This window comes from Cydia splendana, chromosome 9, assembly GCF_910591565.1.
Source record: "Cydia splendana chromosome 9, ilCydSple1.2, whole genome shotgun sequence".
Taxonomy (NCBI): Eukaryota; Metazoa; Arthropoda; class Insecta; order Lepidoptera; family Tortricidae; genus Cydia; species Cydia splendana.
Genome location: NC_085968.1, coordinates 22,852,836 through 22,873,999, shown reverse-complemented (window position 1 = coordinate 22,873,999; position 21,164 = coordinate 22,852,836). Strand labels below are relative to the sequence as shown.

General features: G+C 39.3%; 1 protein-coding gene and 2 pseudogenes across 1 annotated transcript in view; 2 read left to right on the top strand and 1 right to left on the bottom strand.

Annotated features, from left to right (window-relative positions):
- Positions 1-6,626: 6,626 nt before the first annotated feature.
- LOC134793811 (FK506-binding protein 5-like) lies at positions 6,627-7,867 on the top strand (annotated as a pseudogene).
- Positions 7,868-8,003: 136 nt separating this feature from the next.
- Positions 8,004-9,657, top strand: LOC134793948 (leukocyte receptor cluster member 8 homolog; annotated as a pseudogene).
- Positions 9,658-10,518: 861 nt separating this feature from the next.
- The window catches only part of LOC134793946 (titin), a 45,072-nt gene continuing 34,426 nt past the window's right edge, over positions 10,519-21,164 (bottom strand). The window contains exons 28-31 of the mRNA XM_063765663.1: positions 16,417-16,534; positions 15,742-15,806; positions 11,142-11,220; positions 10,519-10,965 (exon numbers count right to left, since the gene is read on the bottom strand). Coding sequence (XP_063621733.1) covers positions 10,798-10,965; positions 11,142-11,220; positions 15,742-15,806; positions 16,417-16,534 — 430 coding nt within the window. The 3' untranslated portion in view covers positions 10,519-10,797. The remainder of the gene's footprint in view (positions 10,966-11,141; positions 11,221-15,741; positions 15,807-16,416; positions 16,535-21,164) is intronic.

Genomic DNA, 21,164 nt, shown 5'->3' with positions numbered 1-21,164 from the left:
GAGCAATTTATTGATGTTAATATTATTCCATACTAAAATTGGATTATTATACATATCAAATTTAACACTAAGAATTTCACAAAAGGATCGTCAAACATTAAAAAGATTGTATAAAAAAATACTAGTCTAGAATTTCTAGAATAAAATCTAAATGTCAAAAAAAAAAGCATAAGTAACAAAAGAAGTAGATAGTATTACATCGGAATATCCATTTCCTCATCAATAATCAAATATACCTAATAAATAAATAATCATTTCGAATGACAATTAATCCCACGTTGTAATATCATTCATGTAGTCTTGTGTGGTATAATAAGCTTTAGAAATAAGTTTACGCTTTACATAATTCTTAAATTTATTAATAGATAATTCAGTAATATGGTTTGGAAGTTTATTATAAAATCTTACACAATTACCCATGAATGATTTTTTAATTTTATGGAGCCGAGTGAAGGGCACTGCGAGCTTATGTTTATTTCTAGTATTAATATTATGAATTTCACAATTTTTCCTAAAATTTACAATATTTTTATGTACATACAGAATATTCTCATAAATGTATTGACAGTGCACTGTCATTATGTCAATTTCCTTAAATTTATCTCTAAGTGAGTCTCTATGGTTCATTTTGTATATTGCTCGAATAGCCCTCTTCTGCAGAACAAAAATGGTATTTATCTCTGAAGCACCGCCCCACAGTAAAATACCATATGCCATAATGCTATGGAAGTAACTAAAATATACTAATCGAGCTGTTTTCACGTCAGTTAACTGACGGATTTTGCTCACTGCAAAAGCTGCAGAGCTCAGTCTATTCGAAAGAGTAGCAATATGGGGACCCCACTGGAGTTTAGAATCTAAAGTTATACCAAGAAAAACTGTACTATCAACTAATTCCAATTCCTCATCCTTCACAATGACACTTGTTTGCACATGCCTTACGTTACTACTAGCAAAGACATATGTAACTTCGTATAAGACGTATAAAGTCTAAGGAAAAAACGTGCATCGGAATTCAAGTAAAAGTCATTCCCGAATAGATGTCGCACACACCTTTAGCCTATCCTCAGCTAGATGGCGTGACGACACCGTTTCATATTTAACAATTTTAACACATAGATATCAGTGAATGAACATGGGTCAAAATGATATAAATATAATAAAATCATTTATCCATATAAGGTTTACTCGGCTAATTCCGAATGTCGAAAACTGTCGGATAATTCCGAAATTCAGATGAAAATCACCCTTAATTCCATCATAATAAAAGTCTCTTTTCGGAATTATCCGACAGTTTTCGACATTCGGAATTAGCCGAGTAAACCTTATATACATTTTTTTATAACTTTATGCGTTTTCATTTTGAGTTTTAGTCGTGTGTCGATAGATGGCAGTTAATTTACAGTGACTACAAAATTTACAATGACAGGACCCCTCTATACTATCTATTCTTTTTGCTACTAGTGACAAACTTAATACATTTAGTCTTTTTCTCATTTAACAATAAATTATTAACATTGAACCAATTTACTACTTTTGATCCTCTACCATATCCATCTGTCAACTTTACTTCAAGTTCCGCCTCCAGGGGAGAGGGAGAGAAATTAGGATTAGAAATTAGCCGCATACTGACACAGACCGAATTCCACGCGGGCGGAGCCGCGGGCACAGCTAGTAAATTTATAAAACAGCAAACCATGGTCACCCTCAGACAACCATCACGATTACGTTGACACTATTGATCACACTAACAATTTGCCTTCGGCAATTTACAAACGTGAAGCTATTTGTAAATTGACGACGCCGTTTGTAAACGGCGAATTCTTACAATTTGCCTGCGACATATGCATTATCTACGTTACACGATCTGAAGTTGATGAATATTCATGCAGATGCGTCGACCTCCGCGGCGCCGGCAGTCAGCGCGCGGCGCGGGCGATGCGTCATCAGCGCGCTGACATGCACGCCACGACAAACGCTGTGCATCTAGCTGTGTTTACCCGTAGGCACCTACCCGTAGCGGAAACACAGATTGCGTTTGTCGTGGTGGCTAGGGTCGAATGGACAAGGTGTGTATATACCTATTAAGTATGGTCCACACGGGACAATTCTTATACCTTATTGAAATGTACTGCATCTTGTTCTTGTAATTTTGGCCATAACGGTGTATGCCTAACTATACCCCTTCCATTTTTATCAATTTCTTAGCACTTGAAGTCACTTGCATAAAGTTCGTTCCTGCCACCACTGGCACAGTGCGAGCCGCACTCGTCCGTACCTACAACCTATTATAATCTCCGAGGTTTCCACTTCAAGGTTTTCGAGGAATATTCAAAAGAACATATTTGCTTGAATTATTGAAAATAAGCCACTCGTCGTGTATCTTACAATGAATGCGTCACAAGGTCAGTCAGGTGCATCAGCGAGTGGAGTGGGTATTTAGTAGAGGTGGGCGCCGACAATAAAAATGGCAGCGGCGGCGCGCCGACCGAAATGAGTCATGTATCATGTTACCGGGGCTAAATACAATTTTAAGTACTTAGGTATACGCTTTCTTTTATTTACTTACTTATACGTCAATCAACTTCGTAAACTTATAAATGGTTATTATAGTGTCATAATATAAGTGCTGAAAGTCCTGGGAATGCGTTTTTTTTTCTCGCCAATACCTTAGCCAAGTAGGTCCCCATTCAACTGTTTGGGATCTGCTGTTGCCAGGTATTTCCAGTATTCCTGGCTGTATAATCGAATTCTCCTGACTCCTCAATATTGTCGGAAGCGCTATGTTTTTCCGATAATGTTACTAGCAAAGAATGAGTTGCTCATAAAGTGCTAGGTCGTAAGAGTCGTGAGTCGAATTAAATAAGTCATCAGAAGTTTTGTTACTTTCGGGACATGACAAATCGCAAGATTGAACGTGCTTCATAGTGGACGGCATTAGAAAAGCCGCACGAGTTATGTTTCTGTCTTTCTCTTAATACGAATCCATTTCTGACATTTCTGTTAACCCTGAAAGTCTGGGATCGCTGCGCTGCGCCGGCGCGGCGCCCAACTCTAGTATATGTAGGTACAGGTACGATGTAGGTAGGTGTCCTAAATAAAACACGTAATAAATGTAAACATTATTTAATTTCATCCCTGTCTTACATATAATAGCTCTAGGAAGTTGTGACATTAACTTATTTTACTACATAGATATAGGTACCTACTCTCAAACATCGTTGCTAATACATGTATTATTCGGGCCATCCGTTACATTATATACTTCAAGTTCAAACGCGAGACAAAAACGATAAGGGTGGTATTCCATCTGGCCAATATCTTTGTCCAATGTGTACCTATTGCGTCTCATATTTTGCTTACTGAGAGAGTGAGACGCAATGACGTTGGACATAGAAATTGGAAAGGTGGAATACCACCCTATAAGCACCGTGAAATCTATACCATCATTTGTCAAAGTTAGGTAGATATGCAACTTCATGTCAGATATTGGTATTATTTGTAATTTATATAAGGATTATGCGGAACCTCTGAAATACAAGTAGGTACAATAAAACAATAGCTTCCTATTGAAAAACTACAAAATGAATTTATAGACCACAGCCCATTATATTAGGTACTCATATAATTATTCCGTGATGCGCCTTAGAGCGTTTTCACATTGTCCGATCCGATATCGGATGTAGGATCCTACATCCGCGTAGTCAGACCGCGGACGCAGACTACACCACACTACAACAAGCATTATGCCTACACATAGGTACGCACACAAACAAATATTATCGGTCCGACAGCTGACGGGGGGCTCCAACATGGCTGAATTTATCGGAAGCGCCGCACCGATATCGGATGTCGGAAGGCGCCTATGACAAAAACAGCTGCAGGACAGTGCCATTGGCATTAAGTCCGCCTTTTTTTGCGTTATTTATATTTTTTTAGTAATAATGATTTATTAAATGCATATATGTATAATTACAAGAAACACATAGGTATAACTTACATTTTACTTCCTTCCGACATCCGATATCAGATCGGACAATGTGAAAACGCTCTTACACAAACAGTGCATGTATAGCAATATTACCTGCCAATGTTCCGGCGAGTTCCGGCGAGTTCCGGCGAGTACCGGCGGGATACTTCTACTTATTAATATCGACGGCCGATTGATCGATTCGATATGTGCACCGATTTTGGCAGAACATAGTGTGGAAGTACTGGAAGTATTACAAACGTCATATTTTGATAGAGATTTGACATTTCCAGTTTACAAATACAGTACCTATACAAATAATTTATCGAGAAGATTGTGATTGCACAGGGCATGCAGAGTTAGCTTGGTCCGACACTAAAGTACCTATACCTACCAAACACAATGTATAGGTTGGCTCGCGATACCAGTGGCCTATTTTATAAAGCTACAACTTACAATTTACAAGCGGAAGTCTCGTTCTAACACATAGGGTTAGAAAGAGACTTCCGCTTGTAAATCGTAAGTTGTAAAATATGCCACTTTATAAAATAGGCCACTGGCGCCAATTTTAATTTAATATTTTAACAGTAGGTACAGTTCAAATCTCGCGCCAGTCTGACGAGTCAACCTACTGATATATTCAATAATGTATGTATATCTCTACGTAAGTAGGTACACAAACTGCAGTGGCAGGGAGGAAGGGAGATAAAACTACGTATACAGTCATTTAATCCTATGTAGGTATTATAAAAATATATTGTATCCTATAATAAATATATAATATCGAGTTAAAGCGATCAAGTCTTATCATATCAGTAGCCACGAGTACACAGTTCGGTTTGTCAGTAAAGTAACAACATTCATTATACCAGTAAACTGGGGTTACTTAGTATCACGGGGAAACATAGATGATGGATTTTTATTTTTTAAACTATACGGAAGTGGTTTCTGAACGCTTTCATCCATGTATTTCTGTTAAGGTTTCCAAGCACATCATAAAATTTTAAGCCGGCATTCAAAAATCAACTTCTCATTTATCAAAAGTCGATGATCAATTTTTCCCCGCCATTCAAAGTAACCCCAACTTTTTTTCGCTGGCGCAATAGAACTTTCATTACAACATCATGTTCATGTAATTTATGAAACTAGGTTTGTAGGCTTTAAGTGGTTAGCTTACCTACCTACATAACCTTGTAAGTCATAATAGTCATATATGTATTTATTGACAAACGACGATACAAGTCACTTTACAAATTTCAATAAAATCGATTGTTAGTATATTGAATACGTTTCGGAGGTAACAGCTCGGGATCACGTTTGTCACGATCCATCCCACTCGACTCGACTCGTGACTCGTGACTCGACTCCCTCGCCCCCCCGACTGCCTCGTTGCCCGATAACAGTAACAGACCTACCAACGGATATTTCGTTCATTGTCAGTCAATCCATAAACTGTAGTCTGTATCTTTAGGTATTTAAATAAAAGTAAACGAACAATTTGTACATTTTCAGGTAGTTATAACATTTATTGGTTAACCGACCAAATACAAAACCGCTTGGATCAGTCAGTGAACGACCTGACTAACCTATTACATTATTTGATCATGTCATGTTTTCATCTACCCTCAACTGGCTCCTTAAGCCAGTTGAGGGTAGATTTTGTTTACTTTTATTTAAATACCTAAAAATACAGAGTATAACAATATGTTCCTTTTTATCACACTTGCTCGAAAAATACTTTATTTCATGCAGGTGTACTGAAGGACAAAGGCCTATATTGTTCCCGTGGGAGTTATGGATTGTAAAAAAAAGCTATAACTCCAAAAATAAATTATGTCACTAATTCATACGAACCATGTAGTTATAAGTAAAATATTTTGTTTAAAGTCAAGGTATAAAGGAATTTTACTTTTAAAATACCGACGTTTATTATTTAATATTTTTGTTTATGCTTAAAAATATTTAATTTGATTAATTTAATACCTGTTTAAAATATTTTTACACAATTTTCAATTGTGGCTGAATGTCGATGGGTCTGTGCCTATTACGCCTACACTGCCAAAAAATTTCAATATGGCGGACGAATGTTTGAAATGTCACTGTATTTAAGAATGATTTCGCTTCAAATTTAGTTTTTTCTTCGCAAGTGTGATGAAAAACATTGTGTAACTCCAGGGGGAAAAATATTGTTACTCGAGTCTTTAATTAACTCCAGCCTACGGCTGTCGTGAATATAATAGACTCTGGTACAATATTCTACTTACCCCCCCACGTTGCACAATGTACCTATTATTTACTTTTATAAAAGTGCGATTTATTTATTTTACTTGATATCAACTTTACGATATAGGTATGTCGGACTAAACACGTCTGTTGAAAACGATAAATTTCATTTACAATTATTCAAGAGAAATTGAAAAAGTATTTGCTCAGCTGAGAAAGAACCTTATTTATTGGCGATACTGATAATCGTGATCGTGAATACGTGAATCGTAATTTAAAATATACTTGTTTTAAAATTGTGGACCTGTGAAGGTTTGTTGGAATTGTATTACGTCACAAGAAGACCCGCGCGATCACTGGTTAATTCCTTAATCACTTCCGTGAATTCATTATTTGTACGTTCGTTTTAAGTTAAGTAATATGTCGCCATTTTGTGTCGAGTCCTTGAGGATTTCTGTATCGTCATTCGTCTGTGCGTTCGTGTGTGTGTGTGTGTGTGTGTGTGTGTGTGTGTGTGTGTGTGTGTGTGTGTGTGTATGTATGTGTATAACCAAATGAATTAGATTATCTTACGAGATGGCTGAGAATACATCAAAGGATCCTCCTTTACAAACGATGAATGGTATGCCACCAAATCATACTTGGATGTATGGTCTGTATCAGCAATATTTACAACGGCTATCATGGTGGTATGCACCCGCCTTATTACAACCAGTACCTACTTCAATCTAATGGGTCATAATCCGGGTCTGGCTAATAATGCAGTCCACCAGTTTCAACAAAATAACGACGTGAAGCCGGATTTTGGCCGTCAGCAGCGATTTCCCCTTAAGTCACCTGCCCAACCAACTCCTTTGTTGAGGCATGTCACCTCTTGAAGTCGTCCTTTCTTGAAGCAATCTTCCATCAGGTTTAACCGGAATGGTAACCGGAAAACTGCAGCCATCCCTCCTAATGAAAACCCTGTTCTGGGTCACAATGGAGGATCAAAGAAAATACGGAAGAAGGATAAAAGACTAAATTATGATAGCATTGATGCTTTTTCGAATTCAATGCTACCTCCTCTGCCAGACCATCCTCCGCGCCCCCACTACCACCTTGTCCTCCACCAGATACTCCTAAGTCCTAAGCCACCTGCTCCTCCACTATTAGACATTCCTATGCCCCCTCCCCTTCTCACTGATGACATCCCTGAGCCAGCAGGTGAACCACAAAATCATTCTGAATCATTTAAGCATCAAGAACCCGATCAAGAGGAAGTATCTGAAACTTCAGATTTATTAAAGTCCTCTTCCATTTGTCAGTCTCCTGCAGGATCATGGCCAGAAAGCCTGGAGAGATATATATCAAAAGATGCTATGAGAAATGCTAATCAGGCCTTGACCGTGACCAAATAGATATTTGCTTGAAGGACCGTATCACAGCAGCTAATAAGGATGAGGAACTGGCTCTTCATCCTAATTCCTAGACTTTGGTCTACACCAAACCTGGTAGCCAAACAAACCAAGCAAGCCAGGTAGGTTGGTTGGGTTAGTGTGCACAGTGAACGCAATAACTTACATATCTGTTAAGCTGGTTCGTGGTACATTATCACTGTATCAAAAACTTGAAAAATGTACCTGAACCAACTAAGGGAAAATCTAGCTTAGGGGATCGTTTTTCGGGTCATAAAAATTCACCTCAAACAACATTGTAGGACTAGGTCTAGCTAGATCTAGAAATCCATCTAGGAATAGACACAGGTAAAAAAAAACATTTACTTATTTTGCTATTTTTGATTATTTGGCATGTTTCTGACCATACAATTTATTTCAGCACATCTTCTGCATCAGGTGATGAGGTAGAGGAAAAAAGAAACTATAAGGGTAAATCCCGACAAAAAATTAAGAATAGGTTGTCATTTGAGCATAAGAAACAGGAAAAAAAAATAAAAAAAGGAAACAAGCTTGCGGTCAGTTTCTTGTTGTAAGATGTTCAAGTAAATGCTGGAAAACCTCTTAAAAGGGCAGAAAGGTTTGGAAATACTAGTGTAGTGTGCCATGCATTGCTAGCTCTGTACAGGTGAGTTCTAGAAGAACAGAGCCGTCTGTCAACCGATCCATCATCCAGGACAATGAAGGAGACTATGAAGTCAATAACATGCATATTGTGGGGACCTGCACAGATATTGAGAAATCATTCCTGAGATTAACAAAAGTCCCTGAGGCCCTTCACAAGAAGAGAGACCAGTGTCTGTGTTAAGGACTTCTTTAATCAATGTAAAAGAGCGGTGGATAGATAAACAGGACTACAGATATGCTTGTGATCAATTGAAAACAATACGACAGCATTTAACGGTAAGTGTTTCTACCTCTAAAGATGTTAACAATGTTTTGTATCTTCTCAGAGTTATTATGATAAAGTACAGAAATGCATGACACCTATACCTATATATGAGTTCGTCTGATACCAAATACAATTAATAAACAAAGTCCAAAATACACTCTTATAGTCATAGAATAATAGGTATCTCACGCGACGAAGCGTACAAAATGATAAGACCCCGTTTTTGGATTTTGCAAATAAGGTCACATATTTTTGTGCGTTTCGGCGAACAATACTGTTTGAGTAACCTTTATATAGTCTCACGCCTCGCAGCACATGAGTAAGTAAATCTCAAAAACTCATGTAGAATAAAACATAATAATAGGTAAATATAATCGCTATTGAGCACATTGAAGCTACCTACTGCATAATAATTATAAACATTCAATAAAAAGCACCATCTTATATTACAGCGAGTAAAACATTAATCTTAGCTAAGCCTTAACTCGGAATAAATAGGTGACGTTTTCTTAAAATACTTACATATTTTCTACGGGTAAACAAGAAGCACAAATTGGCACATTTCTTAATTATCGGAAGTGTGAGCAGAGAACGTATACTTTTACTTATGATTACTTAAATCTAGTTTCAGTTTAAAGGTAAGCTACTCACGGAGTTGAAGCTGTAAACATACTTTAACGTTACAGACAAATGAGTACTCCCTTCTTAAAGTTTGCGGTCGAGTGTACGTTTCCCCCAACAAGGAACTCTTCAAACAGCACCATGAAGTATCCTTAACAAACTCGGCATTTTCTGCCGGTACCTACCCAATGAACAATACCCAATAAACCTTGTTTCTATATCACCGATACTAAAATTACACTTTAATTTCTATTACGAATTTATGATCTGTCATTTTAATACAAAATTGGAACAAAAACAAGATGATTTGGCAATAAATTGCTCTAAATCCAACAGCTTATACAAGCAAGTGATAATAGTCACCCATCGAATAGCCTTCATTCTCAAATATTTTAATTTCATGCAAATCACATCCGCGTTGGCAAGAAATTGTACAAATTACAACTTGTAACGTAAAAAATGAACAGCATTAGGAAGAGCGAAAGACGCTCTCATTCGCTCATACATTGTACCCTACATATAATAAAATGTATGACCAAATCTACTATATTTATAATTAGAATGTATGAAAAACTAGTGCACAAAATGTTACATATATTTCACATGCAACCACACGAGCGTCATCACATTCATTACCATTCTATTCTATCTACTTGAGTACCTATCTATGCAGGAGTGTGTGAGACGGATTTATTTCGATATACTTGATAGTTTTATAAGATTCGGTCGTGCCTTCATGATTCAATTAAAATGTATTCGTAAAACGTTTTCCGTTAACCGGCTGACATTTACCTAAACACATGAAAATATTGTATATGTAGATATTGAGAACACATCAAAATATACATAAAATGACAATCTTAAATGTTAGAGCATTGAACTCCGTCGCAGATAACGACACGAGTGCTCCAATGGGTTCAGGTCAGTAGACCGGTTAGGAGCTTCATAGAGAGTAGAAACTGACAAGTATTTTATAAATATTAAACACAACTCTTTCATCAAGGCGTTAAAGTGCGTCCAGATTCCAAATTGTCCGGATGTGCCGCGAATATCACTTGTAGATTGCGCGTTTAACCCTTAAATTACAAAATTTGACATTCCATTCTAGTCATTATTTGATTTTGAACCGTAATTCTTATTGTAGAGATGCGTTTTTGTTTTAACCCTTCAAGTGGCAGGACGCCGGCTCGTGGTCGATTACTTTAATTAAATTTAAAATTTGACTAATTCATATAAAGTTTAATTTCCAACGACTGAAAAGTGACGTTGCCACTTGAAGGGTTAAGTAGGTATGATGGCAAGTATGTTGCCGCTATGGATTTAAGGGTTAAAGAAAGTTTTCTATTAGTTGCGCTAATTATATTTGCAATCTAACTCGAGGGCCGCGGAACGCAGGCTCGACGATGACGCCAACCGCCACGCATTTGTTTTAACCAAAGCATGGAGCTCGGCGTACGTTCCGCGGCCGAGACGTAAATACGGCACGAGCGCGACCCGAGCGGAGCTTCGGCCAATCTCGTCGCATTTATAGAGCTCATATTTTTGGGCTCGCAGCCCAGACTCGGACTCGGGCTCTATTTGTTGCAGTAAGGTGGACGCTCTCGTCTCCCGTACCTCCGTCCGTCAGGTGTTGGGCGCTAGCAGGCCGGGGCCGGCCATCAGGAGGGCGGCGGGCGCGGGCGGCGCGCGGCGGCGGCCAGCGAGTAGGTCTCCGGCACGAAGGTGGGCGGGCACTGCAGGTGCGGGTAGTGGTGCGTGCGCCACGCCCACTCCGTCTGCGCACCGGCCGGGGTGGCCGCCGCGCTGCCCGCTGACGGCGACGACTCCTGCAACCACCGACCACACTTCACCACGACTTGCCAACTACTATATGCAAAGTTGACCGACGAGAGATATAGGGACCGTGCGCGTCGGAGGCTCTCCTAGGCCGTTTGCATAAAAAAGAACATAATAAAATATTATTTAAAAAATACTATAAACTTAACGGTATCCTCATCCTTACCTGTCTAGAGGTGTCACGCGACGCGCTGCGACCGAACATGAGCCGCAACCGCGACACGCCCGCGCCCGAGACCGGCACACTACAAAACAAACATTCATTATGGGCGGGTTGCACCAAACCACCTGCTAACGTAAGCACAGTTCGCTAAATTTTAACGCTTATACGTGGGGGTCTTATGGATTGCTAAATAAAATGCGTTGCACCAACCATTAAATTAACAGACGTTAGACGTGGTGCAACCCAAATATGCAGTTAGCGTTCGCTAGCGCCATTTTTAACCATGATCAGCACATCAGATGGGCACGGTGCAACCCGCCCTATATCTCGCACATTCCTCCCTCTAATGTAGAAAAATGTATGTTAACGCCATAATGCTTAGTTAGTAGTTAAGGTGGATGTCTCGGGATGGGATGCCGATTATCAGCCAAAAGATCGCGTCAGTGTGCACGAATTGTGGATTTTCACCATTTCTCCCAAAATACAAAGTTTCAAAAGATGTGTTGATATGGGCGAAAACTATAAAAAATACTACATCCAGATCGAAACATGTTTAACTCAACAGTGTCTCATTTCGTTATTATCGGAATCCAACTGCATAATATTGCAATTTCTTGCATTCACGCACACTTACATACCTAAAGTCAGTGTCAAATGTCAGTAGATATGGAATGTATCAATAAAGTATCCTAGAGGGCGCAGTGCAGCGCATGAAATTTTATTTTTTGTAAAAACAATTTAGAATTTAAATTCTTATTTGTGACATTGACAAGTAACTTGGAACCAACTGAAATTTTCAGACGTTAATTGTCATGTGCTTGTGGCACCCACAACATCTGTTTTGAATAAATTTAAGCTAGTGACAATGATTCTGGGTTCAAATCACGACGGTGCTTAATTTTTTTGTTTTTTTTTTTTATTTTATGAAAAGTTTTATAATTTATATATTGTTATTCTTATTATCAATTGAAAATGACGCAAATTATTTTACCTAAAATTTTAAAAACGCTTTTAATGTTAGCTTAGTACTAACGTAACACTACTAAGCTGGCGTGTGAGTCACAGTTTTGGGGAAGTAATGAGAAACAGAAAAAATCAAAATATATTGTTCTTTAAACACAATAAAATATTGTGATTATGATGGGATGCGAACTCGTTTATTTAGGTACCTTATATATTGTTGTACATAATTATAATTATGTTTCCTTACGTTTATACAGCAGTCAGCCTTACTTTCTGTACCTATCGTAAATATCGTAGTCATTGTTGGTCAGTCCTAAACACTATACCCAAATAAAGTAAGTAAGTAAGTATACCTTAACTTAAGTATACCTTTACCTACATTTTATTGAAATTATACATAGTTACCATTTTACATAATCTCCTAATGTTGTTCCATCTAGATAGGATTTTAGAAAATGCAATGCTAAAGGATATTGAGAGCATTTCCACGCTGGATGACTATATGGTCAGCCTTTCCACCTTTTCTAATATATATTATTAAAACTAATTCAGAGTTAAAATAAATACTATTCATTATATTATTATTTAGAAAAACAGTACTTAACCGTTTTAGTTAAGTTTTTAAAATGTACCTCCAACTTTTCGAGGACGGCGTTGTCCCCGTTGTCTAAGAGAACTAAGAGCCCGGCCCGACAACCACGGGGACTACGCCGTCGGAACGTTGGAACTCGGAGGTAAATTTTATGAACATAATTATACGCGATTAGGTAAGTCCCGTTTGATAATGATTAAAAATCGTAAAATAATCGTGTGATAAAAAAATAAAGTCATAAAAAACCAAAAAATTAAATAAATAAATACAAAAAGAAATGAGTCTTTGTTCGTGTTTTGAACTCAGTCATGCTGTTCAACTTATTAGACTTATACTCAATAGCTAAAAGCCACTAGACCATTTGACCATATGATAGTAGACCCGGGCGAAAATTGCCTTCTTATTTAAGTAACTCATTACTGTCAAAAATATCAAGTTTGAATTGATTTCAAATATAATTTTTCATTGTCGACTTATTGACATCCAAACGTTGCGAGCATGATGCCCTTTAAACCATTTGGCAACGTCGCGCGGGGAAATCTTCTAAAAATGTATGTCCTTTTATATTTTGATATTTATGAATTTATGATTATGAATTTATGACGATTCTTCTACTAATGTTGCAAATTGATTAAATTATCGAGAGAAAAATGCTAATGCAAACAAAACAAGAAATAGTGAATAGAATCAGGCGTTACTTTGCGGAAATCCATACTAATTAAAACCAAAATATTATTTTGCTAATCCGCGAAAAGATAACGTGCTAGTCAATCAGTGCTAACCCGTTATACTTACTTGCGTATTTTTACATTTGCGTATTTTTTTGCTTTTCATTGTTATGTGCATAGAATGTTGACTGTGCCTCTTTCTGATGAACACTATCAGATTGAATTAAATAATATTTATCACTTAGCAGTTTCGAATGGTTACAATAAGTCTGTGGTGGATGGTATCATCAGGAAAAAGCGGAATAGTATGGTCAACACTATGTTGTATGCGGCACGATCCTCTGAACCGATTAAAAAATATAAAGCGAGCATAACTTATGTTGGCAAGTTGTCTGATGCAATTTACAAAATTTTGAAGTCTAACGACATTCCTGTGGCCTTTAAGACAAATAATACTTTGCACTCAAAGCTTTGCAATGGCAAAGATAAGATTGAGAATGGGAAAAAGTCTGGAGTTTATAAGCTTACCTGTGACGATTGCAATAAAGTGTATGTGGGGCAAACGGGCCGTAGTTTCACTACTAGGTATAAAGAGCATGTTGCGTCATATAGACATAACCATCCAGAGAAGTCCAATTTTGCAAAGCACTTATTAGATACAGGTCACACTTTATCTGAGAATCATTCTTTTGATATTTTACATGTTTGCGAAAAGGGATTGCGTTTGGGTGTTCTGGAACAACTGGAAATAATTAGGTACAACAATAGGGGCATGATTCTTAACGAACAATTGAATGTTGCGTCATCGCCGTTATTACGAATTTTTCCATCTCACTCACACTTGCACGGTAGGGGGAGTGGTCAAGGTATAAATATGGCCGACCATTCTAGACAGGTCATTCCGTTGCCGGGCGTCAGACCGTCAACAACTCCTGAGGATGCCTCGTAGAGAGGCGAAACACGTGTCGAGGTTTATTCTTTTGGTGGTGGTTTGTTATATTTATTTGCGTATTTATTTTTGCGGTGGGAGGGTGGGAATATTAATTGCATGTAAAAATACGCAAGTAAGTATAACGGGTTAGCACTGATTGACTAGCACGTTATCTTTTCGCGGATTAGCAAAATAATATTTTGGTTTTAATTAAAACAAGAAATATCCGTTTCATTTGTCATGCTATGAAAGAGGGTCATTGTTGTTGTAAAAAGGTGTGCAGGAAATGATACGTTTCTGCACTAGAGCAGTTTAGGTTCCAATTCCAAGTACGATTTTATTATTCTTTTTACAATAAGCAATTGAAATTTGGGTATAAATGGATTTGTTGTACAATTTCCATTCTGATATTTGACTCCCCATTCCATAAATAACGATACTTTTGGCCAAATTGTTAATTGAAAGTAGGTACCTACTCTCAAAAATACCTACTATAAAAAATTATTTAAAAAAACATATGCATTTTACTTTCCTCGTATGCGAAATGAAAAGTAGAGTGTTTTAACTCGGGTGAAAGGCAACATTTTTGAAAAAAATATCATCAAGAAATGATCCCTTGGTTAACAATCTATATACTAATGTTATTGTTATGCACAAGCAGAACATATAGAATCTTGTTTATTTACAAGATGACATTTTTCTCCACATACTTACCTATATATTTTTGAGAAAAATATAGCTAGGTACTTTAGTTTAAAAATCATTGTTACAATAAATATAGGCTTTCCAGAGAACATTTATATTTCTGCCGAAACGAAAGCAGAATTCACAAGGCTTTTCGGTGGACGACCGTTACACGAATGATTGTTTGGACTGACCTTTCTATTAAATGTATAGTTATATAAATGTATTTTATTGTTATACAATAATAAGTTATATTAAATCTGGGAATGAAATTATATCAGAAAGGAGACTCTTAAATGAGTATACTCGTAACGTCATGCTTTGTGCATTAAATATATCTCCCTCTATTGAGTGAAAATAAAACAAAATACACAGGTAATCTGTGTTGCGGTTTTAAAGAGCCATCTGTTACACCTTTGATAAATTAAAAATGATTGCTTGTCAAATGAAGTCGCCATGTTAGAATTACACCTATACTATAAGCATCACTCACACAAACAAGCAATGGGGCAAAATTTTACCAATATCCAAAGGCTTTTTTCTTAATAATATTAATCAAATTCTAGTATTTTTTTACGTTACACGAAGACAGAAATATATATACTACCCAAACATTACATATACAAGTGAAGAAACCCTATATAATAGGAGCTATGGTGCCAAGAAAGTTTGTATGAAATTCGAGCAAGCAGAACCACCTTAAAGTTAGTTTTTAATATGAAGATAATCATAATATAGGTAGGTAGTATTCACAAACAGTGTTACCTGTCCGGTGTGAGGGGCGCGGGCGAGGTCTGCAGCGGGGCCACGCGGCGCGCGCCGCTCGGGCCCTGACGCAACACACACACACGTCACTATACGACCACCACAATACATACGACTACATCAAGAGTAACGTCTCCATTCTATCCAACATTGTTCAGCAGACCACAAAGGTTTCATTTTTGAGGTAATTCATTAGCAATGTTTCCTTTTTAACCCACTGCGTTCAGCCGGCAGAGTTTAATCGTATGCAACTAGCAACCCTTTAGAGTTCCGTAGTCAACTAGCAACCCTTATAGTTTCGCCATGTCCGTCCGTCTGTCTGTCTGTCTGTCCGTTTGTCCGTCCGCGGATTTGCTCGGTGGTCTTTAGAGATAGAAAATTGCAATTTGGCATAGATATAAAGTATTCTATATAAGTTAATTCTGCCGACAAAGTGGTAAAATATTTTTTTAGGGTACCTCCCCTACACGAAAAGCGGGGGTGAATTTTTTTTCACTTGAACCCTGAGGGTGTCGTTGGGTAGCTCTTTCAAAACTAACTAATCTTCTAAGTCTTCAAGAACTATTTTTTTAAATAATTAAATAAAATTTTCGGAAATAATCGCTCTGAAAGAAAAAAAGCTCAGTGCGTAGCGAGCCTCAAGTAGATTAGTGAAATGAAAAGGCAATGTTTTACCTTATCGTGCCTGGGGGTGGAGTCTAGGTCCCTCGCGTCGGGCGGCGGCGGCGGCGACGGCCGGCGCATGCGCTCGGCTCCGGTCGGCTTCTCCTCCGTATACACTATCTTCTCGTATCTGGAACGACACCAAAATAACTACCGTGTCACACTTGCTTTTTTGTACGGGCCTACTTGCTAATCTCCGTCTTATGCGTCATAATCATACGAGTAGTAAAAAGAGCTTCGGTATTTAGCGTACAATGAGTTTTTCGGAACTTATGTACGAAAACTACGAAATAACATTTAGCTTTCAATTTGATTTGATTTGTAATGATTTTAGTGTTTTCCTCGCTTTGGTGTTGAATTTTGTGTTTCACTCGGTAGCAAAGTTTGCTTATTCCAAATTTTATATTAAAGGAAAAAATGGAAAAATTACGCTTCCGGCAGGACTTGAACCCGCAACCTCCGCAATCCGTGCGTTAGCTCTGCCAATTGAGCTACGGAAGCCTACCAGAATCTTGCGAATCTTTCCATTCCTTCCCTTATGTATACACGCCTTTGGGGTGGGGTTTTGGGGCAATTGGGCTTCCGTAGCTCAATTGGCAGAGCTAACGCACGGATTGCGGAGGTTGCGGGTTCAAGTCCTGCCGGAAGCGTAATTTTTCCATTTTTTCCTTTAATATAAAATTTGGAATATGGCTCGCAGACGTATCTGCATGTTTAAAAATTGATAAAGTTTGCTTAACTCTCGTGCCTTGAATGAAACCCTCGCAACGCTCAAGACTCCACTATTTAAACCACTCGTTAGGTTCGTGCTTCAATTTGAATTTTAAGTTAAACAGCAACTTTGCCCTCTTGTAATACAAATACCTAACTATTGATATTAACAGTCGTTTTTCGGCGAAGGAAAATAATGTGAGTAAAATCAATTAATTAATAAATAAATAATGAATAAATATCAGGGGACATCTTAAACAGGTCAACCTAGCCTCAAACCAGTGGGGAGACACTCCTGACTTCGTGCAAACTCGGCTCCGTTCGGCTCAGCATTGCTCCGAGCAATTATTAGGGTTGGCACAACTTGACGTCCCTTTGCGTGCACGACCACATAGCACATATAAGATAATTACTTGAATTTTGACAAACCTAAATATTCGAAAGGGATAGTGTCATAAGTTAGAACGGGATATCATGATTCGACCCTGAATCGCTGTTAAACTTCGGTTTTGTAGGAAGTGTCCTTTCTGTACGGTAGTATATTTTACATACTTATTCTGTGCCCAAACTAGACGTGCGCGCCGACCGAAAATTTGCCAGCGGCGGCGCGCCGGCATTTTAGGTCGGCGCGGCGCGGCGGCGCCGGCGTGTAAAAATTTTTTTTTCATTTAGGTATTACCTACTAAAAACTGTAAAATTAACTATTTATATAGTTTTTCACTAGCATTATACTCACGCACACGCTGTTCTTGTACATACATAGTTTAGACTTATTGCGTAAGTGTCTTGTTCAATAGTTTACTTTAATTGCCATCTTGGTATGGTACTAAATAAGGAGAGAAAAACAACAAAGTAAACAGATTGTTTATTAATAACATGCAATTTTCTTTACATGTTGCATAATTGTTGGGAATAAAAATAATTTTATCCACCCGAATCGGGCTTAAACGCTCAGTTGCCCGTGCAACGGCGCGCCGAGCGGACGAGCCGGCGGCGGCGGCGCGTATGAATGGCGGCGCGGCGCGCACGTCTAGCCCAAACTACCCGAATTCAGAACGCTCTCCGGTGCACAGCTGCTCTTCACAAAGTGTTGGTGTCCACTGTCCAGGCTAATGACCAGAAACACGAAACTCCGTATATACAAGACCATAATCAGACCGATCTTGATGTACGGATGCGAAGCCTGGACCCTAACACAAAGAGAGGAATATGCACTGCTGGTGGCTGAACGGAGGATCTACCGGATGATACTGGGACCCACTCGCGGAGAGGATGGCTCGTGGAGGATACGCAGGAACCAGGAAATCGAAGATCTGGTGGCCGAGCCCAATGTAGTAGGAGATACGAAAGCCTCAAGACTCCGATGGCTCGGGCACGTGGTCCGTATGGGTGAAGATCGAGCGGTTTGGAGAGCGTACTCGGGCCGTCCGGATGGTCGACGACCGGTTGGGCGTCCTAGGTATCGCCGGAGCGATGAGGTCGTGAAAGATCTGAACGAGCTCGGTGCCGTCGATTGGACAGAAACGGCGCTAGACAGAGAAGCATGGCGTTCCTTAGTGTCAGAGGCCAAGATCCACTTCGGGTCGCTGCGCCACGGCAGTAAGTAAGTAAGCACTAAGTGCCCAAACTAAGCAAAGCTTGTATCCTAGTACAAGCTTTGCCTAACGACGATATACATACTTATATAGGTAAATACACACTGTAATACATAGAAAACACCCATGACTCAGGAACAAATATTTGTGTTCATCACACAAATAAATGCCCTTAACGGGATTCGAACCCAGGGCCATCGTCTTCACAGGCAGGGTCACTACCCACCAGGCCAGACTGGTCGACAAATTCCAACGTTTAATTTTCGTTCCGGGTAGGCGGCTCAGGGTAGTCGCTTTCGTACCTACAGATGAATGCTTGCGTCAGGTTGATTATACGTTACGTACGTTAACATAGATTTTATGAAATGGTCAAAACAAAGGCGGGATATTCTAGGATTATTGACTAGGTATAACTTGACTTCCATGGTCAACTTTGCTACAAGAATCCAAGGCAACTCGAGTTCATGCCTTGACCACGCATATACTGATTTGCCTCGGGAGTCCATCGCAGTTCGCCCACTAGATACTTGTATTAGTGACCACTGTGCTGTCTATTTTAAATTGTCGATCTTAAAGGTAAACAATCAGACACATTACGTAACAAAAAGACTCACTAACAAAGTACAACAGTTTCTAGATAACGTAGCTTGCACTGATTGGTCTAGGTCTTCACATCTAGGTGATAATAATAGCTTTGAAATACTATTCGTAAACTTCCTTAGGAAATTTGAGATCTTTTGCCCTATTAAAAAAGTACCTATTAAACCGAAGGATAGGGTGTGGTTAAATGAGGAAACTGCTAGGAGCAAGGAATTTCTTTTGCATTTGGGGATGCTGGCGAGATTCTATCCCAACAATACTAGTCTAACACAGTTTGTAAATAACTACAAATGTAAGCATAACAGCCTTTTGAGTAAAACTAGGAAGGCTTTTATGAACAATAGAATTGAGTCTAGCTCAAACAGAACCCTTGCATTATGGGATATAATTAAAATGGAGACAAACAAGAGCCGGGCAGGTGGTCGAGCCGAGCTAGGCGTGCTGCGACGAGCGGTGTGTGGTGAGCGCGGCACTGGCCGGGAGCTGGCCGACGTGCTCAACCAGCACTACTTGAGCGTTGTGCGCGACACCCCTGTACGCCCGTGCATGGGTGATGCAGTACGTCTACTGCGTGCTACCTGCCCGTTGCAGGCGTCCACCATGTTTGTGTCACCATTTACAGCCCAGGAGGTATTAAATATAATTAAAAGAATTAAAGCTAAGGGAACTAAAGACATATATGGATTCCCGACCTCAATTCTCCACAAACTGCCTTTTAACTTCATTCACGAACTGTGTGAGCACTTTAATGACTCCATCTTAAACGGTTACTATCCAGACTCCCTTAAGAAGATCAAGGTGACTCCGGTTTACAAGGGGAAAGGTGCTAAAGACACGATGAAAAGCTACCGTCCAATTTCCCTTGTACCCGTGGTCTCCAAGGTCTTCGAAACGGGTCTCTGCGACAGAATAGTTCGGTTCTTCAACATGAATGGGGCACTCTGCAACCAGCAGTACGCCTACCGAGGGGGTCGCTCTACAGTGGGCGCGGCGCGCAAATTAGTTGCAACTGTCCTGGAAAATTTGGAGGCAAGAAGGTACGTTGCCGCTATTTTCTTTGATCTTTCTCGTGCATTTGACCTGGTTGACCATAGACTTATAGCTGCCAAATTAGAACACTACGGAATGCGCGGTATGGCCCTAGATATAGTAAAGTCCTTCTTAGCAAACCGTAGCCAAATAACGGAAGTAGATGGTGACAGGTCCGAGTCTGGAGCAATCGGAGAGAGATCAGTTCCCCAGGGCTCCAATGTAGGAAACACTGTGTTCGCATTACTTATGAACGACCTGCCATTTCCTAGCGCAATCGTAAAATTTATTATGTACGCGGATGACATTTGTGCGATTGTTCAAGGCTACGACTCCGAGGAACTACAGAGTAACATTAGGGACGTGACACTTAAATTACAGTATTGGTTTGACGTCAATGGCATGCAACTGAATATAGGAAAAACGAACCTAATCCATTTTTCACTCAGCTGTGTAACGCAGTCGACGCTGGATGTCAATATCAATGGTGATCGAATTGAACCTATGCACCATGGTCGTTATGTCGGTTTCACGTTTGATAAAGGTTTACAATGGGGAGAGCACATAGACGCCTTATGCATGAAACTGAACTCCGCCTACTATGCTATATCCCGTCTAAAGCGGATGCTAACACAGCGAAACCTAATGACGGCATACTATGCCTACTTCCACACGCACCTCACCAGAGGCATAGACTTATGGGGCTTAGCAGCTGACAGAGACAGGCCATTTCTGCTGCAAAAGAAAGTGATCCGCCTAATATGCGGAGTTCCTCCGGATGAGACAGCCAGACAGCTCTTCATTCACCTCAGAGTCTTGACAGTG